Genomic DNA, 25,505 nt, shown 5'->3' on the forward strand with positions numbered 1-25,505 from the left:
GAGGTCCTCTATACCCTTTACCCCCCATGATAACACCTTGCAAAACTACAGAACAAAATCACAACACGCCTGTGGGCACTGGGATAGCCAAACACAGAGTATTTCCATCACCTCAAGGCTTCTCCCCCTGTTGCCCATGTATCACTACACCCACCTCCTTACCGCGCACACCATCTCCCTGACCTGTGGCAACCGCTGATCTGTTAACTATTCTCCACTTCTTTAGTTTTATCATTTCAAGTCTGTTGTGTATATGGAATCATACAGTCCGTGACCTTGTGGGATTGGCTTTTCTCTGTCAGCCTGATTTCCCTGGGGATTTAGCCAAGTTAGAGAGTGTACCAATGATTCATTCATCTCTTTTTATTACTGAATAGTATTCCATGGTCTGGATGTAGCAAATAATTTTTAAAAGAAGTTTTAAACACGATCCAGGTAAAACACACCATGTTTGTGGCCAGATGTGGGCCTCTGGGCCACCAATGTGCACCTCTGGTCTGGAGGCCGTTAGCGGTCCCTCCAGCCTGGAAGGTGTAGGGTTCTGGCATCTGTGGCACTTGCATTTCCCCAGGCACACACTCTCCTCTGTGTTTGCGTTTCTGGCTGCGCCTTGCCTGTTTTGTGTTGCACCCTTGGCTGAGCAGGCTGTGGGGGGAGCTGCGGAGGCCCTGTGGGTGGGAAGTTGTGGGAAGTCCTGGTTCTCTGTAGGTGTGCCCTTGGTCTCATGAGGACGTACTGCATGTGTGTACCTGGCTGTGTTCAGGCCTGGGCGGGTGCGGGCAGTTGGTGGTACGTGAAGGCTCTGTCTGGGAACAGAGAAGGCTTGGCAGAGGCCAGGGAAGCATAGGGAGATGACAGGTCTGCTCACCAAATCTCATCATGGGAACAGGCGTTCCTCTTTCTTGATGCCCAGCCTGGGGACAGAGACCATGCTAGGCCCACCTGCCTATGTGGTTCAGTCCTGAGAGCCAAAGCAGCCCTGCCCAGCCCTCACCACGTGGGCCAGGGAGAACCCAGAGGCCCACCCCCTTGCCCAGCCGGCCCTTAGGCCCACTAGCCAGGTCCTTTCTCTGTGGCTTCCTTCTTATTCCACTAAGGGACTCTAGTCCCTCAATCCTGGTCCTTGGGACTCTAGTCTCGTCCCAAACTTGGAAAGTACTCCGTGGGTGGCCAAGCCTCTCCAAACCAAACTCCCCCCTCCCATGCCCCCTGCCCGAGCTGTCAGACAGGGGAATGGGACACATCCCCTAACCCCTTTCTTTCTTCCTCTCTTCTCTCTGTCTCTGTCTCTGTCTCTCTCTCTCTGTGCCACAGGGAAAGGTTTGAAACGGAACGTAACAGCCCACGTTTTGCCAAATTGCGCAACTGGCATCATGGCCTTTCGGCCCAAATCCTTAATGTTAAAAGCTAAAAGGCTATCTGGAATGCCCCCACTCCTCCCAGGCTGGACTCCCCCCAACCCCCCCCACAGTTCTGGCATGTGAGCCCCACGGTGATGCTTGAGAATGTACAACTGTGCTGGGGGGGCACCTTTGATAGAAACCTTCAGCAGTTCTGTTCTCTGCCCACCCCAGAGCTGACAGCTGAGGCCGAGCGCCACACAGCTCCACACCCACTCCTGCCCCCCCAGTGCCACCCTCACCAACCCCCACCCCCATGGCCCGCGCCTCTGCTCCCCTGCCCGGGGCCTCAGCCATAGATCAGAGAGGACATGGCAGGGTTGGCTGGCATAGTACCACAGACCCAAGGGAAACAGAACATGCCCCTGGGCCATTTCCCACCCCCCTCAGCTCCTAAGAGAGGCAGTCTGCCCTAGTGCCGTCCTGGAATAAGCTGCCTCTAGGTCAGGGTCCCAGGAAGAGGCCAACCCACCCTAACTCCCACACCCGGCCCCACTCTCTCTCTCCCTGCCCTTTGGAGCCCAGGCAGCCCAGAACTAGGCTCTCTGTGGAGGAAGTGGAAGCCCCAGGATAGACAAGGTAGAGGCCCCTCCAGGCTGTGGTGAGATTGGGGTGTGCGCTCTCCTCTCTGTGCTGTGTGCGATGGCTCCCTAGTACTCTCTTCTGTACATATATGCATGCTTGTTCTGAAATAAAGAGGATTTAAAATGAACCAAACCAGCCCCAGTCATGCTGTGCCTGTGTGCGTACCACTCAAGAGGGGCGTTCTGAGATGGGGAGAGGACAGGCACCCCCTGAAAAGGGGCTCAGCGGTGCCTGCTGGGGCTGGAACCCGGTGCAGCTCTGCCTGACTGCCTCTGACTTCCTGACTCGGGGGCCCCCCTGGGCTGGTGGAGCTCAGGGGACAGTGAATGGTGGTGGTCTGTGCTACGGGCCCACAGGGCAGCTATAGCCTCCTAGAGGGCAGTGGGGATGGGGGGGGTAAGGTTCTGGAATGTCTCCTACCTCCCCTCCCCTACCCAGCCACACCAGCAGGCCTATGGATCAGAAACCATCCCCATCCCCGGGTTGCTGCAAGCCCCTGGCCCAGGAAGATGCTGTCATGCTCAGACCTGGTTCAGGAAGCGAGGAAAGGGCTTGCCCGGACTGAAGAGCCACTCACAAGGGAACTGCTGGGGGACCTCAGTGGGCTGAGGCCATGACTGAGAGGAGAAGAGGGGGTATTCTTGGGCTTGCTGAAGCCTTGCTTAGGCGGCAGGCAGGTGTGGAAGACCTCCAGCTTGATCTTGCGTCTAGCCCCAGCCACCTGCAGCCTTGTCCTTGTCCTGAGCATTTAGGAAGGTCCAGGCTGGCCGGCTCATGTCTTCCCTACACATCTACCTACCCATCAGCCTGTCCCTTGATTGAGGGAACCATAGGGAACCAAAAACAAAGGCAGATGTGAAGGTCCATCTCCCAGGGTTCCCCAACTGTCCCTCCCTATGGCTGGACTGGCCAGAGAAGGCTCTCCCATTCCCACTGCCTGGGCAAAAGCTTTCTTTCTGCCTCTAGGGACTTGGCAATCCCACCTGGAAGGGATGGCCAAGGGGAAGAGGTCTATGCTGCCCACTGCACTGAGATGCTCCCTGAAGCACCCTACCAGCCTATTCCACCTTGGACTCCCAAACCTTTCCTGCCTCTAGCAGTCTAAGTCCAGGGCCAGGACCAGGCAGGGCAGGTGGCTGGGGGATCAACAGGGAAGGGGAGATGTGGACTCCTGCTTGCATCAAGGCACCCTGGTGCACCCCATATTTAGCTGACTTTTATTGAGGACACCCAAGGCCCAAGGGTAGGTTGTGGGGCCATATGCTGCCAGACAGAGAGAAGTCCCAGGCAGTGGGTGTCTGAGGCTGGCAGAGGACCACTAGTCAGAGCTGGTGACCTTGCAGCCCCTGTATTCAGCCTCTGCCTGCTGGATCCCTCTTGAAGCCCTGGAAGGCCCTCATTTGCTTTCCAGCCTGCCCAGTGTCCTCCCAATAACCCCCGACCCCTGCACAAGTGCACTGGGAGCCCCAGGCCAGGGGACTGTATAAAGCCCTCTGGGGGATGCTGAGAAGAGATTTCCTCATCCAGCATTCTTTGTCTGTGGGCTTTAGTAAAGGCACCAAGTTGGCCAGGTGTGGGTGCCAAAGGAATCAGAAAGGACCACTGTGGACAGTGGCTGACCACGATGCAATGTTGGTCATGTGAGAGCCAGAGACAGGGAGCACCCCTCCAAGCAGAGGTTTGAGAATTCTTTCTGGAAGAAGGTGTCCTCGTGTTTGATCTTCATGACTAGGTAGGACTGGAGCGAGTGCAGTTAGGGAAGCCTGGACAGGTGTTCTTAGCAGAGGGAACAGAGATACTTAGGAGAAGAAGGGTGTCCTAGAATCCCGAGTTAATCAGTTTGGCTGGAATGCATATTATGGGTAGTGGTCCAGAGCTGGGATGCCAGGCTATGGTGCTCTGTGTTCTGAAGGCCATGTAGGACTAGCAAAGTTTGCAGGGCTTCATTCACGCTATAGCCTATGGAGATTGACAGACACTGTTCTTGAGGGGTGTCATTAGCTTAGACTATAATGACCCCAGGACCCTTGGAGTTGTGTGTTGCAGCAGCCCAGCTGCAAAGGGATGTGGGCAGGGCTGCCCTGAGCAGTAGCTATCAGGCTGCAACATGGAATGCCAACTCGGTTGGTGGCAGCATGAACAATTTCAAGACAAACCCCCTGACTGGTATTCTGCTATCATGCAAACAACCAAGATATTCATTTCCCATTCTCTTAACTAAGACAAACAGCATCCTCACCTGAATACTGTCAATCCCCGCCCCCCACCGCACGATCAATCATAACACCTTCATCATCACCCACAGTTCCAACCTGAGCCCAATGACCACAAAACCCAAGACCTAGCACCATCAACAATACCCTCTGCACCCTTCCCATACATGTCGCCGTCATCAATAAGAACATCAACCAAGCCCCACCATTCCCCCCATCAAGGGCCATCACCACTGAGCAAGGGCACAGGGCTGGCACGCTCCCCTTGCTGCCAACCAGGCTGAGGGAAGAGATGGACTGAAAGGGGGACTAGCCAGGCTGTAAGTTTCCTCTGGCCATGCCCTCCCCCACACAGCTGTGATCATTTGAGTGTAAGTAGCTTGGTGGTCTAGTCTGGTTATGGATTATGGATTATGGATTATGGATTATGGATTATGACCAAGTCAAAAGGCGACTATTGAATTCTAGACCAGCCTGGGGTGATCTCATGGGTACTTTCTTCAGGACTATAGCCAGGGCCTAATAAGTCCCCTACAGTGCTTGCTCTCTTCTACCTACTCCTTGGAGTTTCTGGGGGCCTGTGGAACTTCAGGCCAGAGTTGACCCAAACAAGAACCCAAAATCCTACAGGACACCCTCAGTGCCACCCCTACTTCTTCTAGGCCCTGGCTGCTTGGTGTCTGCCAACAGTGGGCCTAAACAGGATGTGAGGTCATGAGTTTTCCTAGGGCCCCCATCCAGCTCCACCTTTGCCCCCCAGAATTCAGGTGTGTTTGGAGCTATGCCTGGGGAGAGCCACCAGGTAAGCTGGTCTGACAGAGAACTGGAGCAAAAGGGATAGGCAGAGCCAACTTCCTGTTTGTCCTACAGAATACGGTCTCTAACCCAGACATCTTCATCACTCTAGTCCTGAGTGGTGTCCTCAGTTCTCAGAAGCCCACCAGAAGCATGCAACAGGGTTAGGGAGAACAAATAAAGGGGACCAGGTGTCCTTTGTCAGCCCGAGTCATCCCAGCCTGCATCTGCTCACACCTTGAAAAGGGTCTGAGTGGCCAGCGCCGTGCTATGACTCAGCCCTTTTCTGAGGCAGATGCTTCATAGGCATGGCTTCTAGAAACCAGGTTCTTTTGTGGAGGGTGGGTGAGTGGCCTCAAGGCATTAATACAGCAGGCCTGAGAGCGGGGCTGCCTGAGGCTTTCTGTCAGAACCACTAAGCTGGGAAAGGGCTGGACAGGACATGGCCACTGCCTTTGTCCACCCTGAATGTTTTCCACATGGTCATGGAGAAGAATGGTGCCCCCTCCCACAGGAAAGTCAGGCTACAACCTTGCCAAGTCCCTGGTTCTCTTCTTCCCCAACCCTCTCTCGCTATTTCATGCCTTTCACTACCGCGCACCTCGCTGGCTGGAGGAGATCACTTCAGCAATGCTTTGGTGAACAGCGCATGGCCCAGTTGCGTTGCTACCTGGGAGAGCCCCCCCCAGCACGGCGCTACTCAAAGTGTGGTCTGCGGACCAGCAGCAGTGGCATTCCTCCCGGGAGCCTGTTAGAAATGTAGACTCTCAGCCCCCCAGACCCACTGAACTAGAAGCTGCACTCTATCAAGATTCCCAGGCGATTCGTCTTCCTATGAAAGACTGAGAAGCTGTGTAGTGATTAGGGTTCATACCCTTCACTGCCCGCCTTGGCAGCTGCACGGCGTTCAGCAGAGATTCAATCTCTCTGGACCTCAGGGGTTTCATCTGTAAAACGAGGATCATGATACCAATCATTCAGGGAGGTTGAGAGGATCAAATGGACCGAGATTTGTACAGTAGTTCAGCCCAAGACCCAGCATATGGTAAATACTCACAGAGGGAAGATTAGTCTTCTGTTTTCAAATAAGAAGAGTGTGTTTTGTCATGGAAAGATTCTACTTGGCTAATCACGAAAAGTTTCTCTATTCCTCCTTGAGGACCTGGGTAAGACTTCCTTCAAATCCAAGGGCATGTCACTCAGATCCTGCTGTCTCTGCTGGGAGGCGCTGGGAGGCTGGGTGACTGAATTCTCCCGGCCTCCATTCCCTCAGCTATTGAAAGGAGCCGATCATCAGAGGACTGGAGTGAGAAATTAAAGACATGTGCCTGGCAGGTGGTACGAGTTCAGCGAATGAATTGCAGAACATGGGGGAGGTCATTTCCATGGGCAGGAGCTGCATATCTTGCTGCCGTTGTTTTGCGTGCAAATCTTCGTCCAAAGACCCCAAGGAGCAAAGAATGTGCATGTCTTTGCTTTCCTATAATTTAATTTTTATTCTCTGCCCTGCTTCACAGAGATGGCAGAAATCAAATCCCATCACCCCAGGCTCTGATGCTTTTCTTTTGCCTGGATGGGCTGGGGGAAAAGGCGCTTACAGAGTGGGGTGGGGCATGTGGGTCCTTGGTCCTTGGTGGTGGTCTGCCTGGGCTGACATCTGCTGGGATATTCAGAGCCCATGTGGTCTCGTGCTGGTGACACCGCAGAGCAGCCCCTCTCTCGTTCCCAGTTACAAGGCCTCTCAGCTGCGCGGGCACTCAGGACCATGTCCATGACTCTCAGGGGGTGTGGGGGAAACCCTCTATGGGTGCTAGGTCACATGCTGGCCTGGGGATCTTTGGGCTGTCTTGGGTCTGCCTGCCTCTTCACCATGGGGTCCTGCTACGTCCCCAGGGTTTATCCAGAACAGGGACATGGCTCCCTCGCTCCTTGAATCCCCTTTGCCGCATTGTCCCCTTTCTTGTTCTGATGCCCTGGACCTGCCTGACGTGGTAGCTTTCGTCCATCTTCCAAATGCATTCAGGGGCCTGAGTCATCTGCAGCCTGATGCCCAGCCTCTCACAACTCCACAGTCGAAGCCCTGGGCCTGCACACATCTTACCTCTGCTTTGTGCCTTGTCCCATCCCTTCTCAGACACAATGCATGCCTCTGACTAAAAGGGAAAGGGCAAAATGGGAAGGAAAACAGGATGGGTGAGGAAACTTGGTTGGTAATTCAATCTACTTTCCCACCACACTGTGTTTTTGTTTTATATACGGAGAAAGACAAGATAGGAAGTACACAGAAACTGGGAGCAGGGGGTTGTGTGGAAACTAGCCAGTCTTGAGAATATTTTTGATGTGACTATGGACCTTCAAGTACTCTGAGCCCTTCCCTCTTGGGTCCTGGGAGGCTCCTTCCCTGAGCCTGGAAACATGCCTTCTGGGAGATTCTACCCTGTTTGCAGTATGGATGGTGCCTTCCGCCCAGCTTGCCTCTGCTGCCAGCACCATCCCCATACAGCAGGACCCACGTGACCTGTTGTCTCTCTCGGTCCTGCCTCATCAGCATGCCTATTACGCATGCTCCAGTGTATACGGGACCCCCTTGACCTGTTGTCTTTCTTGGTCCCGCCTCGTCAGCACCCCTATTGCGCATGCTCCAGTGTGTACCAGCCAGGCCGCCACCCCGCTGCTGCCTGCTTCCGCCCAGCCGCCTGCTGCTGCCCCTCCCGGGGCCGCCTCGCCACCCCTGAGTGCAGCCACTGCCCATGCTGCCACCGCCTCTGCTGCAGCCCCTGCCTCAAGCCCCGCGGACAGTCCAAGGTAACTGGCCCCCCAGGTGCCGGCCATGACCTCAGGCGAGGGAGTCAGGAAAGGCTCAACCTGAGTCTACCTGTTGACAACTGTGTCCAGCCCTTGGAAAGGCTCGTCCAAGGTGGTTAGGACTCTGGGTCCTTGGGAAGCCAAACCTTCCTTGGGAAGCGTGAAGGGCAGACCCTGGGTCCCTGCAGGAGAGCACACTATGGGGGTCAGGACAGAGACAGGGACGGACATGCTGCCTTGACCAGTGATAAAGTCTCTTGAGACTGATAAAGTCTCTCTCTCTCTCTCTCTCTCTCACACACACACACACACACACACACACACACACACACGGATAACAGAGGCCTGGAACTGGGATAAGGGGGAGAATAGAAATTGTCCCTGTGGTCTGGGGAAGTCAAGGAAGGCTCTCTGGAGCAGAGGCAGTGTTGACCTGGGCATGTCAGGTCTGGGCAGATATTTAGCAACTAACTTGCCCTCTTTCTTTATCTCTTGATAGAAAGCATGCTAACTCCAGAAGCAGCCCATGTCATGGGACTTAAGTCTCTGCTCCACCACTGCAGAAACTGACTTCATTTCTCTGCAGCTTAGTTCCTCACCTGCTAAGATACTTAATACAATGTCTTTTTTGAGGGTTGGAACAGAGAAAAGTGTGCATAAATCATCCAGCACATAAAATGCTCTCAAGTATCATTTCAATCTGATCTCCTGGATACCCAACAAAGGTTGGGGTGGGGATGGGGGCAATGGGGGTTGCAGTTTGTAAAGGGTACAGGGGGTTGTGGGGAGGTGGAGGGGGTAGGCCAGATGAGTCATTTTAGCATGGCCAGGCTGTGTAACGGCTGGACAGGCCCAACTCTTCCTGGGGCAGAGGAAGCTGTCAAGTTGGTGTCTGGGGTCAGAGCCAGCTTTCCCAGCTTTCCATGTTCCCCTCCCAGGGTTTTGATGGAAAGGTCATGCCTCTCTGGGTCAGGATTCATAGGTCCCTGGCTTGAGGCAGGATGAAGGGTGGGCAGAGTGGCTTGCAGGCCTGTGGGCTGCCCCCCTGCCCCAGGCTTCACAAGGACCTAGGTGGTGCCAGGCCCAGCCTTTGCTCAGCCCAGCTCAAGTCTCAAGGGTGAGCCCACTCTGGACCTCCAGGGGTTGTTTTATTCCAGCTTCATGGGGTCACTTAGCAAGTTGCTTCCCCTCTGTACACAGAATCTCTTCAGGTAAGGACACAAAGAAGACACTTTGAAGAGGGTAAGAAATGTCTCTGTTGTTAAGTGGGGAGATACCTCCCTGGCTGGATGGAGGAGCTCCAGATGCTGGGGCCCTGGTCAAGGGTGAGCTCCAGCGCTGTGCTTCAGGCCTCTGTGTCATCTGTGTCCTGGCGCCCTCAGGGCTCCCTCCACAGGACAAACCCTTCCTTTGCTTTGCAAAGGGAGATGAGGCCTAGGTAGAGGTCAGAGAGACAACTGGAGGGCTCCCAGCATCAGGCCAGAGCAGAAAGGACTAAGGAACCACACTTTGGGCCCAAACACCTCCCCTTCTTGCCCAAGGGTAGATGGAGCTAGAGGGAACCAGTGGGAGGCGAATGGACACCCCAACCTTTCTTGGCATGGCCTTAGAATCTTTGCTGGATGGTTTAAGCCTCTGCTTCCTCCCCTAGTACCAATCCCTGACACAGGACCTTTAGCTCTGGGATGCTGGGAAAGCTTCCTCCACTGCTGGGAGAGCCTGGTTAAGCCCCGCTGACCCTAGGCCTTCCACCGCACTAGAAGCTGGGCCCCCCTGGGATACTGCCTCCTCCTCTTCCTTTGAGGCCCCTACTCTACTGTGGCGTATCAGAGCAGGGCAGGCAGGCCCCAGGAGGGAAGAAATGGCCTCACCCAGTCAGCAACATGGTAACTTGGCACGGTAAGTCTGCACACCTCCCACATCCAGGATACTGCTGTCTGAGGCTCATTCTACCTCCATACCCTCTGGGCAGCACCATACATGCTTCTGGATCCACTCAGGAGCTCAGGGGTGGGTCCTTAGCTCAGAGCCCTGGAGAATATACTTTCTTATCCTTTGACTCTGCCCAGCACCTGGGCCCATCGGGAGCATTGGAAGGAAGGCAGGAAACCAGGGGCTGGGGAGTAGGGACATATTAGCAAGGGTTCACTTCTCTAACATCCCCATCAATGACCCATTTGCCCTGGGGACACGTGATCCCCAGTGGTATCTGAAAGATGTAGAGAGAGACAAAGGATGTGTTCAGTAAGGTATTCTTGAGTTTTAAATGGAAAAAAAAAAAAAAAAAGTGGGGGGGGCAGGTTGTTCACTGACAAATGAAACTGGGAAACACTGGATGAGACAAAGTTGAACATGCTGCTTAACTCCAGTTCTTGGAACTTTTAGCTCTTCAAGGGGAGAGGCCAAGGACAGCATTTCCTGAGGGCAACGAACTGGGGCACTTTCTCCCCTTCACTGAGGTCCCATGGTTCCTGGGTCACAAGTGGGAAAAGACTGCTCTAGGCCCCTTGGCAGCTAACTCAGTGGGAAGAGGGCAACAGGAATTCTGTAAAGAGATGCCTGTGTGCATGTGGTTTTTTTGGGGGGGGTTGTGTCTCCTGGCTCCCCTTGAGCCCTCCCTGGAGCACCCAGAAACCTGAGACTTGGCAGCTCCCTCCAGCAATGCAGGGAGGGGAATGGGGAGGAGACCAGTGGTTTGAGGCTGTGCCCCAGAAGGTCAGAAGGTTGAGGGAGAGGGGTAGCTCTGACCACCTCATCTGTCTCCTCTCTCCTGCTACTGCCCCCTCCAGCCCTGGCCCCACCCTGGAAGTCTCTCCCCAGGGAGTGAAGGTTTTCTGTGTGTCTCTCTGGCAAGCTGGTGATTTTCCTCCCTCTCTCCTAAGGTGATAGCACTAGCAATGGGCTGTATTGCTCTCACCAGGCTCACAAACACTCAGCCCCCACGGAGCCACTTCTTCCCTTCAAAGACCGCCATGGTCTTTCCTTTACAGCCTCTGGCAACTCCGGGATGACTTCTGTCAGGTTTCCTCCTCACAGAAGCTCCTGAAGCTGGGGGAGACAGCCTGCCAGGACTGCAGGCCCCAGGGCCTGGGTAGGGCTGTGCTTCTGGCTGCTAACTCCTACCCCCCTCCCCTTGGTTCCAGGCCCCAGGCCTCTGCCTACAGTCCCGCCAAGGCGACCTCTCCAGCACCTGCCACTCATACATACAATGAGGCCTCAGCTGCCCCTGCGCCCAAGCCCCGGGTTGTCACCACCGCCAGCATCCGGCCTTCTGTCTACCAGCCAGGTGAGAGGCAGAATGGAGGGGAGGCTGTCAGGCTGGATGTGGCTTCTAGGCCACATCCCCAAAAGGTTGGTGGCCAATGAGGCCCTGCCAAGGAGGCTCAGCCCTCCTTCCTCCACATGTGGGGCAGCATCCTATGGAACCTGCCTCCGGCCCCGGGCAGACAGGTATGCGGCGCCAGCCAGGGATGGAGCCGCCCAGCTCTCAGGAAGATCCTGGTCCTGGCTGGGGATTTCCAGGCTCAAGGTGAAGGAAGAGAGCTTGTTTCTCCAGGACTGTGGGTCTGATTCAAGCTGGAAGACGGGCAGGTGTAATGAAAATGCTGTGGGCTCTAGACAGACCTACTGAACCATGCTGTGACCCGGGGCGAGCTGCTCATCCTGTCTGGTCTTTGGTTTCCTCAGCTGAGGCAGGATAGTGGAGGCCCAGAGAGCACCCGTGAGCAGCAACAGAATGGCTGGCACAGGGTCAGCGGCCGCAGAGCTCTCGGCTATCAGTTCCATCCCTCTGGTCCCCGCCCTTTCACAGTGATGAGGACTCAGCGCCATGTCTCCTCTTCCCTTGGTAAAGTTTGGCCTGCTCCCCAGAGCCTGGGGGCAATTCTCAGTTTTCCACCTCACCGTCCCCTGCCTACCTGCCCCCTGCCTCAGTGAAGCCCCCCTGCTCAGTGAAGCTAAGGGCTCTCTAGCCTCCATCTCCCCGGGCTGGGGAAGGTCTTGTGTGCCCTGGTCTAGTGGATATGTCCACAGCAGGGCTTTGGGCATCTACAGCTGTCCAGGGCTGACATCACCATCCCCTCCTTCCCTCTGGATTCTGACTCTGAACTCCAGGAGGGCAGGGCTGTGGAGATTTTCTTCACTGTCTCCCCAGTGCATGACTCAGGCCTGGCACTGAGGAGAAGCTCAGCGAAGGTAGTAGATGAATGAAAAAATGAATGAATGAATGCTGGTAAGGAACTCAAGCCAGGGGTAAGGAATGGCATGGAGAGAGGCGGTGAACTGTGCACTCTGGTGACTGAACACAGGGGCCATGGGTCACAATGGTTCCGATGCGGGGCCCATGCCAGTTCCATGGATGGCTGAGATAGGATTTGAGGTGGGCACGCACTTTTCATTTAAAGCATTATACTTTCAACATTTTCTCTTCACAGCCATCGTGGCCATAAAAATTCTAGCAATAATGACATTTTCCACTTGTAATAATATCCAAACTGTTCCCCTCCCCCTCCCAACTTATTACACCCACACCTTTTTCACACATGGGAACCGTGATGGGGTGAGGAAGTTAAGGACATGCTTGGGAAAGAATTGGGTAGCTAACTCTGAGGGGATGGGAGGGGGCTTCTCTATATCACCCAAGAGAGGCAGAGTTGGTCAAGAAGTGATGAGGTCGAGTCCCTACTGGGGAGCAAATCCTGTTAAGGAAAAGGAGTGACGGCAGAGAGGATCCTGCATGGGCGGTTAGGGGGAGGTCAGACAGGGACTGAGCAGGAAGGGCCTGGCTGTGTGGAGCTAGGCTTGAGGTGCAGGGCCGAGGAGCCAGGAGCGGTCATCAGCCCTCCTCCTATAAAGCTCGCTCTGCCGGCGGGGTTGAGTGTGGGCGGTAGAAGCCGCTTCAGCATCAGGCGGGTCCCGGTTCGGGGGTCCGCTCTGCCTCCTCCAAGGCACAGCCCTTCGTCTTCGCGGCCCGAGTTCCCGCTCTGAAACATGGGCACGCAGCTGTGTAGACCCCGTATTCTGGGGACGAAATGAAGCACCCAGCCGAGCACTTGGCACACAGGAAGCGCCCTTCCCTGTCCTTTCAGACGCAGGGACACAAAGTTCTGAGGTTAGAATCCACAGGATTAGGGAGCAATTCGGAGCTGGCTGCCATGGCGAAGCTCTCCGGGGGAGCTGGAGGACGCGGCTGCCCTGCGGAGACCGGGACCACGGCGGGCAGGGTGGAAAGGAGTTTGGGGGAGCCGCAGCCGGCTGAGGCGAGGCTCTGTCGCCGCGCCAGGAGCGCATTTCCGTCCCGGCCCGGGCTCCCTTCCCAGGCGGGTCCTCCCCAGCACCTTCCGGGGCGGACCCGGGCTTCGGCGCCCCCGCTCCGGGCGCCGGCTCTCCTCCGCAGGTCCGCCAGAGGGCGGCACGGCTCCGGGGGCGCCAGCCGCCTGGCCCCCAGCCCGGCGCCCCTCTGCTCCGTCCCGGGCTGGGGCCCAGGCGGGCGAGACGTGCCGGAGCCCCGGGCGGCGGCCTCCCTGCGCAGCGTTCCCAGGCGGTGCAGACGTTAACTCATGCCTGCCCGCGGGGAAGGAGGCGACCGGCCTCCGCCCCTCTCCCGGGGAGGCCGGGCGGCTGGCAGGCGGCCCGGGGAGAAGCAGAGAACGCTGGCCCGAGCCGCTCCCGTCCTCCGCGGACCCAGGCCGGGCCGCAGCTCCCGCGCGGGACTCCTCTGCGCCGAGGGTGAAGTTCGCAGCCCGGCTGCCATCGGTGGCGCCGGGGCCGGGCGGCCGCTCCCCGGAGCACCTGGGACCCGGGAGGCGGCCGGGGAGGCCTCGCCGTGGGCGGAGGGGCCCGGAGCGGGCCGGGGGAGGCCACGTCGGCCCGCGGGCCGGGCGGGGGCCGGCGCTCGCGGGGAGCCAGGTCCGACCTGGAATGAGTCAGAAATCACCTTGTTTAATTACACATTCCCGAGGCCGCCAAGTGCGATAGGGGCCTTTTGAACTTGCCAATTAGAGATGAAATATCACCTTCTAATTTAGACGGGCTTAATTCCGTCAAGCAGAAATAGCAACAGCCCCGGGCTCGGAGATGGGATATCAGGTCTCCCTCCTGGCACGTCTGGGGTGGCGCGGCCAGAGCCAGGAGGAAGGGCGCAGAGGGAAGGGGACAGGGAAGCCGCCGCTCCTCGCACTCCCACTCTCACCCCGCTAGAGTTGGGGGACGCGGTGTGGAAGTGGGGAGCTGCCGCCTGCGCCTCGGGAAACGGAAGGTCCCTAGGGCAGCCCACCGGGGTCCAGATTCTGGCAGGCCTCTGACCTGCTGAGCCTTTCCCGAGGGCTTAGAAGATGGGGCTGGATCAGGGAGTCTGGAAGGCCTTCCGGAGGAGGGAAGAGAACATCTGCCAGGCAGAGGGAATGGGGTTTCTGTTGCTGGAGGGAAGCACGAAAAGTGGGCAAGGGCCCCAGTTGGAAGGGGCGTGCTAAAGCCCGTTTGGCTGCCTAGGGAGTGGTTAAGCAGGGGATCGGGAGTTGAGTCCTGCTGCCCGAGCTCCCTAACTTTCCAGTAGTCACTTAGATTCACCAAGCTTCAGTTCTCCACCTGTAAAATGGGCTAGAAAATAATCTCTGCCTCTCTGGCTTGCAGTGAGATTTACATGCAGTAATACACGTAAAGAGCCGGCCTGGGGAAGCCCTCAGTACCAGGTAGCCACTGTGCTGGTGAGGGCAGCACCGTCCAATAAAAATAAATTTTCTAGTTAGCCACATTTTTATTTTTTTTAAAGATTTTTATTTATTTACTTGATAGAGAGAGATCACAAGTAGGCAGAGAGGCAGGCAGAGAGAGAGGGGGAAGCAGGCTCCCCGCCGAGCAGAGAGCCCGATGCGGAGAGCCCAACGCGGGGCTTGATTCCAGGACCCTGAGATCATGACCCTAGCCGAAGGCAGAGGCCCAAACCACTGAGCCACCCAGGCGCCCCATAGTTAGCCACATTTTTAAAGGAAAAGGAAGCAGGTGAAAATCATGTTACCGTATTTTATTTATCAGTATATTCAAAACATCATTTCAATATATATCAAACATAAAATAATGATTAATGAGATATTTATATTCTTTTCTTGTGCTAAGCCCTGAAATCTGGTGTGTATTTTACATTTATAGCACTTCTCAATTTGGATTAGCCACATTTCAAGTGCTTACTGCCTCCTAGGGCTGTGCACTGGCACAGGATTAGGGCTGCATTCTTAATCCCTTTCAGCAGAGATTCCCCCACTTTAGAAAGAAAAAAAAGCAGGGGACAAAATCTTGCTTAGAACCCCATTATATATAATAGAGAGGGATGAAGCTGCTCTGAAGATCTGCTAGATGACCTCTCCCCACACCCCTCCCTGGTGGCGTTCCCCTCATCACCAATGCCCTAGCACTTTGAGACGCTCTGCTCTGGGAACTTGGCTGCTATGCAAGGTTGTTAGGAAGGGGGGCAACACGCAGAATCTGGGCTTCACAAGTTTGCACAGTGCATGCATCATGTCTCCCCAGGAGGTCCCCACCACTCCCTTTGAGGCAGACAGGGGCATCATAATTTCTACCACTGGTGACAGACTCAGTCCCAGGTTATCTGACTTCAGGGCATCACATCTCCCTTCCCCACCCTCAACATCCCACAGTTTCCCTGGACGGATTCCCTCAGGTGACCATCAGGCAGTAAGCTGAGCTGACAGTTCACCCAGACCCTGAGACCCAGAAGTCACCACCCTCACTAACGTGAAATGATGTATGCACTGTGCCAGGCACTAGGCTGAACACTTTATTTTTCTTGTTCCCTTGAAACCTCATAACCACCCTGTGAGGCACTAAGAATTATTAATGCTGTTTTTAAAAAAGGACATTCAGGCCCAGAGATGGTAAGGAACTTGTCCAAGGACACACAGCCAGGATGTAGTAGTGCTGGGACTTGAATCTAGGGCTCTTGATGGCTGTGCTACATGCCAGAGCATGGGCCCTCCTCCAAGTTGATAGTTACTCCTCAATGACGTGGTGCACCAAGATTTTCTGGAATTAGACTTGTATTCTTTACAGAGGCAGCTTGGGGTAATAGAACGGTTTTGGACACTCACTCTGTCACTTACTGGCTCTGTCTGAGCCTCAGTGACCTCAACCGTAAAGAGGACTAAACCAGATGACTTGTTATGTGCCAAGCCTACTCGCTTAGTAAGTGAGAAGAAGATTGATTCCTTCTGGAGAGGGTTTTACTTTTAGGAGCCAGCATCCCTCCCAACATGGCTCCAAAGCAGGGCCGTGGAGGATTTTACCCCTTCCCCTTTCAATAACACAGGCCTGCTCCCTCCCACCCAGCATTGGGGTTCCTGTGTTACCCAGCACTGAGGGGCCAGTCATCTGGGAGTAGCACAATAGAATTGGAACAGCATGCCACAGGCCACCCAAGGTGGGCCCGGAGAACCAGGTGGGAGAGACCAAAGGCCAGGTGGGAACTTTAGCCCTGAGGAAGACCTTCCTTTCTCGGCTGGAAGACGAGGGGGGCTGTGTCCGCACCCCTCAACATAGTCCACCCACCTAAGCAGGCTCAGGAATGGAGGGAGGCTGCCCCAACTTGCTTCCGAGGATGGGAGGAATGAGGCCTCTTTCCAGAGGCACAGACTGTGAGCTGAGGTGAGGCTTCTGGAGCCTCCCTGACTAGAAGAAGAAGCTGACTGGAATGTGTGTGCAGGATCCCCAGGGGGAGGGCCGCAGAACTTGGAAACCTGGGTTTTGAAAGTCCAGGCCTCAGAAGGCTTTGGGTGAGCAGCTGCCGTGCTCCTTTGTGTTGTCTCCGGAAAAGGGTGTTAGCTCTGGGAGAGCTGGAGGAAGGGGTTCTGGAAGTGAGGCAGTGTATTCTCCTGCATTCTTTCATGGTAATTTCACATGCTCTCAGACATACTGTGTTTCCCCCAAAGTGGTGTAGGGGAGCATGGGCCTTCCAGAGCCAGCCACAGAATGAGGGAGCAGCGAGACCTGGGCTGTGTCTCCCCAATATCTCTGCCCAGGTTCCTTCTGAATGGCTTCCTCAAGACCCCCACCCCAATCAAACCAAGGGGAAATTTCCCCCAATGCAAATGAAGCTACAGTGTTTTTCAAGAAAATGATTGTAGCTAAACCTGAGAACCTGAGAACCCAGTTGCCCCATCATCTACTTTGTCCCCAAGCCTGGACTAGGGCCAAGTTCAGCAAACATATGTGAGAAAGGCATTGTGGATGTCAAATCCCTGGTCCGAGTGCAGCTGAAAGCATCTTCCAGTCAAGGCCAAGTTTGACCCGCTCCCACCCCCTTCCTGCCCCAGGGGACCCAGATATGGGGCTTGCCTGGCACGCCTGCCACCCCCATTCCCTGTCTTTTGCAGGCTTCTGGAAGCCCAGGCCTGGCCGGGCCCCACCCCACACAGCTGCAGATATTTATAGCTCTGTCCCTTTCCCAGCCCTGTCCAGGCTCCCGAGGGCTCTGCTCTATCTCCCTTGGCTCCCTGCTGCACACTCAAATCTGGGGCATCAAGAAGTTCAGGAACATGTTTTCCATCAAAATTGGAACTGTACTGCTCTAATATTAAAGTCACCTTTTACAGTTTTCTGGCTGGGCATGGGGGAAATTGGGGAAATGAATCCCTGATATATTTTTCTTTGGCTGTTTTTGGCTTTGCAGTGCCGGTGTCCACGTACAGCCCATCCCCGGGGGCCAATTATAGCCCAGCTCCCTACACCCCCTCACCTGCCCCCACCTACTCCCCTTCCCCGGCTCCAAGCTACACCCCCTCACCAGCCCCAAGCTATAACCCTGCACCCGCAGCGGCCTACAGCGGGGGCCCTGTGGAGTCTGCCAGCCGCCCCCCATGGGTGTCAGACGACAGCTTCTCTCAGAAGTTTGCACCTGGCAAGACTACCACCTCCATCAGCAAGCAAACCCTGCCCCGAGGGACCCCTGCCTACACCCCTGCGGGGCCCCAAGTGTCTCCCCTGGCCAGGGGCATCGTTCAGCGGGCTGAGCGCTTCCCAGCTAGCAGCCGGACTCCGCTCTGTGGCCACTGTAATAACGTCATCAGGTATGGTCCCGCTGTGCCATGGAGTCGGCGCTCTGGGAGCCTGGCGGGGGTGGTGGGTGCTTGTGCACCATCTGAACTCTGTGGTGGGGCAGGGGGTGAGAGGGAGGGCAGGGATAGGGAGAAGGCTTTCTACTAGGCAGCCTCAGGCTCCTCTGGCTTGCCACCTAGTCTGACCCTCTTTGAGCTTTGGCTTCCATACCTATGAGACAGCCACTTCCCTCAGGAGTCAGGAGAATTCCATGAGGTAAGTGGATGAAGCTCCCAGCACAGTGCCTGGTGCCAGGACCTCCCCCTTGGGCTAAGGCCGGGTTCTGGGAATCACAGGTCTTGTTGTTGGGTTTATTGGGCGTGTTGCAAGCTGGCTGACAGGGCTAGTTTTGACCCAGCTTTCGTTTAGGCTTCCTTCTGGGTCTTTCCACAGTCAGGCCAGTGCTGCTCAGGGCTTTGGTGGGCATCTGCCACCCTAAAAGGAAAACAAGTCATTTCATGGACGTAGGTGACACTCGTTTGAACATAGTATGTTTACAGGATGTGTGTGTTGGGGAGGAGGGCGTATACATGCAATAAATATACTTTTACTTAAAAACAAAGCAACACATGCTCATTAGAGAATAATTAGAGAGTTCAGAAAAGTAAAAATTAAGATGTACAACATTTCCTCATAGTCCCACTGCTCTGACTGCCAACCTGGATCTGCATTACCCTAGCTGTACTAGCACTATGGCCTTGAACCACTTACCTCTCTGTGCCTCAGTTTCCTAATCTGAAAGTGGGCACCATAACCCTACTTCCTAGGATTGTTATAAGCACTAAACAAGTGAACACATGCATTTCTTCTTAAATAGTGCCAGGCACAGAGTAAACACTCAGTAAACGTCAGCCATTGGCATGGTCGTCTTGGCTCTTCTTGTTACAACTGAGTCGATAGCTATAATACGCTTTCCTCTTCCCCTGCTGGTAGATATTTGAGTTGCTTCCCTGTTTTTCTTTAGTGTTATTGATGCAACAATGAATTTCTTTTTGTGTAGAGTTTAGCTGAATTTCACATGAGTTCATTAGAAGGGTTAAGTGTTGGGGGTTCTGAAACACTGGGCCTTGAGCTTTTGGGCCCGCCTTAAGATGCCATTCTCTGCTTCCCCAGGGGCCCCTTTCTGGTAGCCATGGGCCGTTCCTGGCACCCAGAAGAGTTCAACTGTGCCTACTGCAAGACCTCCCTGGCAGACGTGTGCTTCGTAGAGGAACAGAACAACGTGTACTGCGAGCGCTGTTACGAACAGTTCTTTGCGCCAATCTGTGCCAAGTGCAACACCAAAATCATGGGGGTAAGTCCTCTGACTTTTGTCTCTTCCCCAACCAATCTCTCTCCCTCTCCAAGATTGTGGGGTCCCATTATGAAGCCAAGAAGTGGCTGCTAACAGAGAGAGAACAACCATCTATCCTATAAGGGACTTGGTTTGCCACCAGTGAACCAGGGAGCAAATGAACTTGGAGAGAGAGATGATAACTTGCCTGGGCCACACAGCCTGAAGTGTTGGTGGAGCTTCTGCAAAGCAAGTTATCACTTCATAGACTGACCTTGCCATGCTCCCACATGTGGCCTTGACCCCTCCATGCTCCTTTGGTAAAGAGACGTAATCAACAGCTTTGATAGGAGGGTTCAGAATCACAGACAATGTAACCACCTCTCTGATGATTTTGACACAGAACATGGCACCCAGCAGGTGCTACCTGAGTGCGAACTCCTCTGCCTCCCTCCCTGGGCCTTTCCTCAGTACGTCCAAGGGCCACCTCCTGAGCTCTTCTGCCCTGCTCCCTGTTGGGGTGCTCCAGCAGTAGCCAGGGCCCAGTGAGGAAGAGGGGTCCCAGCTTCCTCTTTGTCCTGAACCTTTGTGACCTGAGCGGAGGCTCTTTCCCCTAGGAAGTGATGCATGCGCTGAAACAGACATGGCACACCACCTGTTTCGTCTGCGCAGCTTGCAAAAAACCCTTCGGGAACAGCCTCTTCCACATGGAAGACGGGGAGCCCTACTGTGAGAAAGGTAGGACCACTATGCTATGGAGGGGGCCCCACAGTCTGGGAGAAAGGGGCAGGTACAGGAAACTCCTGCCTGTGTCCATTCACATGGAACCATCAGGAGTCTCCAAATGACAGAATCATACTTTCCTGTGTGGGGGCTGGGTCAATAGCCTTTTAAAAAGTTTTTTATACATTCGATCTCTCTTCCCTTCCCTGCACCAAATATGTGGATCACAGGTTGGCATCTTGTAATCACTTGGGAAACCTTTCAGATGAGTTTGATCTGGAGTCTGAAAAGTCTTTGGCTTTGGACTTTGTCTTCAGTTCTATTCCAGGCTCCACCTCAGGCTGGCTTTGTAACCCTGAGCGAGTGTTTAAACTTGTCTGAGCTCACTTCCCTCATCTATACAAAGGGACATATGAACACCGGCCTCACGAGCAGGTGTTTAACCAGAGAAAGTGTGTAAAGAATCAAACATGCGAAAGTCCCTTTCCCTGCTCCTCTGATGTTCCTTCAGTATCCTGTGACCGCCACCCACCCCGCCCTGTCTGAATTCAGAGTTTCTTTGTTCCTCAGAATGCTACATTTTACCTTGGAACTTGAAGTAAATTATAAATTTTGAAGACAAAGCACTCTATTAGAGAATCAGGTGTCCTAGCTAGTTAGCCACTTCCTCATTCATTTATTCATAGACTACCTCTCTTTTTCTTTAAAGATTGATTTATTTATTTTAGAGAGAGAGAATACATGCATGAGTAGGGGGAGGAGTAGAGGAGGAGGGGGAGAGAGAGAGGAACAAGCAGACTCCTTGGGGGATCCAGACGTGGGGCTCGATCTCATGATTCTGAGATCATGACCTGAGCCAAAATCAAGAGTCAGGGGTGCCTGGGTGGCTCAGATGGTTAGGTGTCTGCTTTTGGCTCAGGTCATGATCCCAGGGTCCTGGGATGGAGCCCAACATTGGCTTCCTGCTCAGCAGGGAGCCTGCTTCTCTACTGCTCCCCGTCTCTGTTAAATAAATAAATAAAATCTTAAAAAAAAAATCGAGAGTCAGATGCTCAACTGACTGAGCCACCCAGGGGCTCCTATAGACTGCCTTTTTCAGAAAAGGATTTGAGGCAGGGTCCAACAAAGTTACCATAGATAGGAAGGTTAAGGTCATAGAACTAGCACCAAATAGAAGAAGGAAAAGCAAGCATGTTGATTATGAAGAATAACAGAGCAACAGTGAATGGGCAACAAGTCTGAGGGCAAAAAGATAAACACAGTAAGTTAGTGTACTTTAAAGTTGGAAAGGAGAAAACATTCCAGTTCCTCCAGGGGAAAAACAAAGCTAAAACTATTCTCCCCTGACAACAAATTATGAAAGAAAAATTTCCTGAGTTCTTATATATGGGTGAGATCTCTTCCCAGCTCTTATTAATTGAATGACTTAGTTACTTGGTCACTCCGTGCCTCAGATTCCATATCTGTAAAAGGGAGAAGATAAGCATCTCTTTTCCTTTCTTGTGAGTGTATAGTAATAATTGTTAGATAATTAGCAGATAATTGATAGATGTGTGTTCGTGCCAATACAAATTGCTATTACTGGGGCAGCTGAGTGGCTCAGTCGATTAAGCATCTGACTCTTGGTGTCAGCTCAGGTCATGATCCCAGGGTCGTGAGATGGAGCCCCATGTCAGGCTGATCACCTGGGAAACTTTAAAGATAGAGAAGATCAGTTCCCAGATGTTCAGATGCAGAATTTCACCACCCTACCCACCCCCCGTATGATTCTATATTCAGTTAAGTTTGAGAATTGAGGCATGATCCTAAGACCAGCAATATCAGGATCACAGAAACACAGATCTCTGGGCCCCACCCCAGATGCACCGAATCAGAAACTCTGAGGGGATGGGGCCCAGCAGTCTGTGTTTTAGGGAACCCTCAAGATGATTCTAATGTTTGAAGACCCACTGCTCTCCGAAAGCACTAAGCCCTTTTTCAACAGAAAGCAACTGTGATTTGTTGGATAGAAACCCTTTTACAACAGCAATAAAATCCATTAAATACAGGGTACAAATTCAACTTGGGACATAAGAGAGTTAGTCAAAGAAAATTATAAAGACCTAATAGAAGAAATAAAGTAAGAAATAAATACACGAGGAACTAGATTATATTCATGGTGGGAAAGGCCCATGCACAAACTTAATTGCAATTATATTCTCATTTTCTTTTTTGATAAATGATGAAATATGTGAACTTTTAAAAAAAATGTATTAGGGTCAAGACCAGTGCTACCAAATTTTAAAACAAGGTGGCAGTTCCCCAGATCATACAGAATCAAGTATATAACAGAAAAAACAATCAGCAGGCAAGACTAGACATTCTAGGGGTACTTGGGTGGCTCACTTGTTAAGCATCTGCCTTCAGCTCAAGTCATGATCCCAGGGTCCTGGGATTTTACCCTGCATCAGGTTCCCTGCTCCTCAGGGAAGCCTGTTCTCCCTCTTCCACTCCCCCTGCTGTTTTCCCTCTCTCACTGTGTCTCTCTCTGTCAAAAAAAATAAATAAAATTAAAAAAAAAAAAAGACTAGACATTCTATTGTAAGAGTTTAATATTAGGCTGCACAGTGAAAGAAGGAATCAGTATTTAGTAAGGTTTTCTTAACCATTCCTTTGTTTTCCCATTCATCATTTATCCATCAAATCTGTGCCAATTCCTCTGAAAGACACTGAGCATTAGGAGTGGGTCTCTGCCCTCAAAAACCTCAAGGGGACACATCATCCTAGGATATGCCAACACATAAATGGATAGTGAAGAGATATTGACTAAATGAATGAATGAATGGAGTGAGAAGGCAGGGAAGCCCAAGAGAAGCTCCCAGGAAGGCCATCTCCTCTCTCTTGGTTAGGGTGGAGGAAGAGGACTTCCCAGAAGGAAGTCCTGGCCCACAGGATCACAGGTAGACAAAGTGGGGAGGGTTTTCCAAGCCCAGGACCTGGTTCACACACAGGCATGAGGTAGGTGAGAGAGTCCAGGGCATGTGGAAACTATAAGGTATAAGGAGAGAGAAGTCAGAAGTGGGGTTCAGGGCTTGCCCTCCCATGGAGATGGGGTAGCCTATGGCCCTGTTTCTCACCCACACGAGTTCCTACAGAGCACGGAGTGAACCATAAACCTGCTCTAACCTTGTAGAGGAACCAGAATGATGTTTTTAGTTCTGGTGAGAAATTAAGGGGTCTGTCAGAGACGGGCTTCACAGACCATGACACAGAGAACAGCATTTGCATGACAGACCATAATTAAACACAAAAGGGGAAACCATACATTGGAAAATATATCCAAGAGATATAACTTATCAAAGCTCAATGGCAAAGAGATAACGAGACCACGTGAAGTCATGGAAAGAGGATGAACTTTGGAGTCCATGAGGAGGGCTCCTTCCTGCCAGGTGACAGAAACTTGACAGCCAGTTTCCTCATCTTTAAAGGGGGAATAATATTTCTTTACAAAGCTGCTGTGAAGATTACACAGGAAACTTAGAAAAGCACTAGTATTGGACTGGTGCCGAGTAGGCACTGGACTCACGTTTCCTTCTCTCCTTCCATCATTTGTAAAGACATACAAGTAAGAGCCAAGATTTTTGAGTTTATTTGCCAAGTACATTCATATACGTTATCTTACTGAATCGGTACAACAACTCCACGACTTAGGTCCTGTAGTTACTTCCTTTCTATAGAGGAGAAAATGGAGACACTGAGAAGTTAGGTGACTTGCCCCAAGTAGGAGCAATTCCCAAACAGAGCTTGAACTTGAGCTCAGTGCTTTTGTTCTTCAGAACCCAAGCACATAACCCCCCATGGCACACTGCCTCTCAGCATGTGGTCTAAGACGGCGAGCAGCCATGCTGTCCACAAGCAGAAACATGGAAGTTGCAAGGAGAAGCCAACTGTGGCAGAGCTGTGGAGAGACAGTACACTTGTAGGGGAATGAAGGCTTTGTAAGAGACATCAAACATCTCTCAAAGAATCTGGAAGAATTCTCCACTGAGGACAGTAGACCTGCTTGCCCCCGGGGCCCAGATGAGACAGTTGGTGGAGCTGGGACCCAGCCTGCTCAGCTGTGTGTCTCAGCTGTATGACTCTGGCGAGCCTCAGTTTCCTTATCCACAAAATAAAACACACATAAAACAGAAAAATAATTATAGTTCAATCTTGGAGGGGTTTTTTGAAGATTGAGTTCATTCATTGATTTGTTGATTCACTGGTTCATCCATTCCCTTATTCATCCCACATGTATGTGTTGGGTACTAACTCGTGTGCCAGGCACTGTGTTGAGGGTGGCAAGAAAACTAGTACATACAAATCCACAGACCATGACATTGAGATTCTAATAAAGAATACCATCTATGCGAGAATGCTTGGTGAACTGTAAAGCATTATACAAGCAATACATGGTATTATTATCTCTTTGGTGAGGCAGGGAGGGGGACACATCTTAACATAGTAGCTCAGATATTATTTCCAGTAGTAAAAATTTGTTATCAACACAAATGCCCAATGAGAGAAGAATTGCCAGGCAAAGAACGTACTATATAACTCCTAAAAATGTTAAGAGCTCTCCTTTCAAGCTATCTGGAAATACGATTTTTTTCTTCTTTTTGGGATTGGTCTGTTTGGGCTGTAAAGGCAGAGGAGAAAATCACCCTGAAGAAAGTTAATGACAGGTGTGGAGAGTGTTTGCAAATCAAACCAGCACAGAGTGATAACTAAGCCTGAATCCATAGACCACCTGTGCAAATGATTGAAAAGAAAGGAAACCACAATCATATAGCTGGACATTTTGTCTGCAAGACAACAAGTAAACCAGTTAGATCATACCTACTGCCCCTGCTCAGTGATTTGTGGTGTGATGTCATTGTTAGGGCATCAGGTTGGTGTGTCCAGGATGCTTCTCCCAGCCTGCTTGGATGCCTGATCCTCACTCTGCCTTTCATTTCAGACTACGTCAATCTGTTCAGCACCAAGTGTCATGGCTGTGATTTCCCCGTGGAGGCCGGTGACAAGTTTATTGAAGCCCTGGGACACACCTGGCATGACACCTGCTTCATCTGCGCAGTATGTGATTAGCTGGGGCTGGGGTTCTGACTTTCTGAGAAGGGGCGAGAGGGACCCAGCGGGGCCAGGTTATCAACTGTCTACATCCCTTTCAACTCTGGTGCTCTCATATTCTGATCATTTTTAGAAGTACCATGGTATCTGGATATGTGACAGTCAAGCCAAGTTTATTACTAATAATTACTTCTAAACTAATGTGGCTTTTGTTACTCTCCATTTCACTAAGGAAAAGAGTACTCTCCCAGGATCTGTCATACCAGCAGCTTGCCTCACTAGCAATGCTCTCCATCATTGGGAGTAGTGAATAGTAAAGCAGGGGGGTTTCCTCTGATTATAAGTTGCTTTAAATGTGATGAAGTGTTTCAAGGATTTTCCCCAAAATTTGCACCAAGAAACACTAGGTTGGAGCTTTTTGACTCATTCTATGAAAGGCTGAGATAGGGCTTCTTCTTTTGATAGACTCTTTAGGAATGGGGGCTATCATTTTATTTTCTAAATGGTCTTGTTCTTGAT

General features: G+C 52.5%; 1 protein-coding gene across 7 annotated transcripts in view; it reads left to right on the plus strand.

Moving 5' to 3' along the window:
- The window catches only part of LDB3 (LIM domain binding 3), a 60,856-nt gene that overhangs the window by 27,236 nt on the left and 8,115 nt on the right, over nt 1-25,505 (plus strand). For 4 of the 7 annotated variants that reach the window (XM_044239977.1, XM_044239978.1, XM_044239976.1 and 1 more), the window contains exons 8-12: nt 10,942-11,084; nt 17,478-17,874; nt 19,016-19,196; nt 19,793-19,913; nt 24,877-24,992. In XM_044239977.1, coding sequence (XP_044095912.1) covers nt 10,942-11,084; nt 17,478-17,874; nt 19,016-19,196; nt 19,793-19,913; nt 24,877-24,992 — 958 coding nt within the window. Of the gene's footprint in view, nt 1-1,314; nt 2,091-7,615; nt 7,799-10,941; nt 11,085-17,477; nt 17,875-19,015; nt 19,197-19,792; nt 19,914-24,876; nt 24,993-25,505 lie in introns of those variants that run through there. The other 3 variants (XM_044239982.1, XM_044239980.1, XM_044239981.1) reach the window with 3 other exon arrangements.

The sequence above is a fragment of the Neovison vison genome, chromosome 2 (assembly GCF_020171115.1).
Source record: "Neovison vison isolate M4711 chromosome 2, ASM_NN_V1, whole genome shotgun sequence".
NCBI classification, from domain to species: domain Eukaryota; kingdom Metazoa; phylum Chordata; class Mammalia; order Carnivora; family Mustelidae; genus Neogale; species Neogale vison.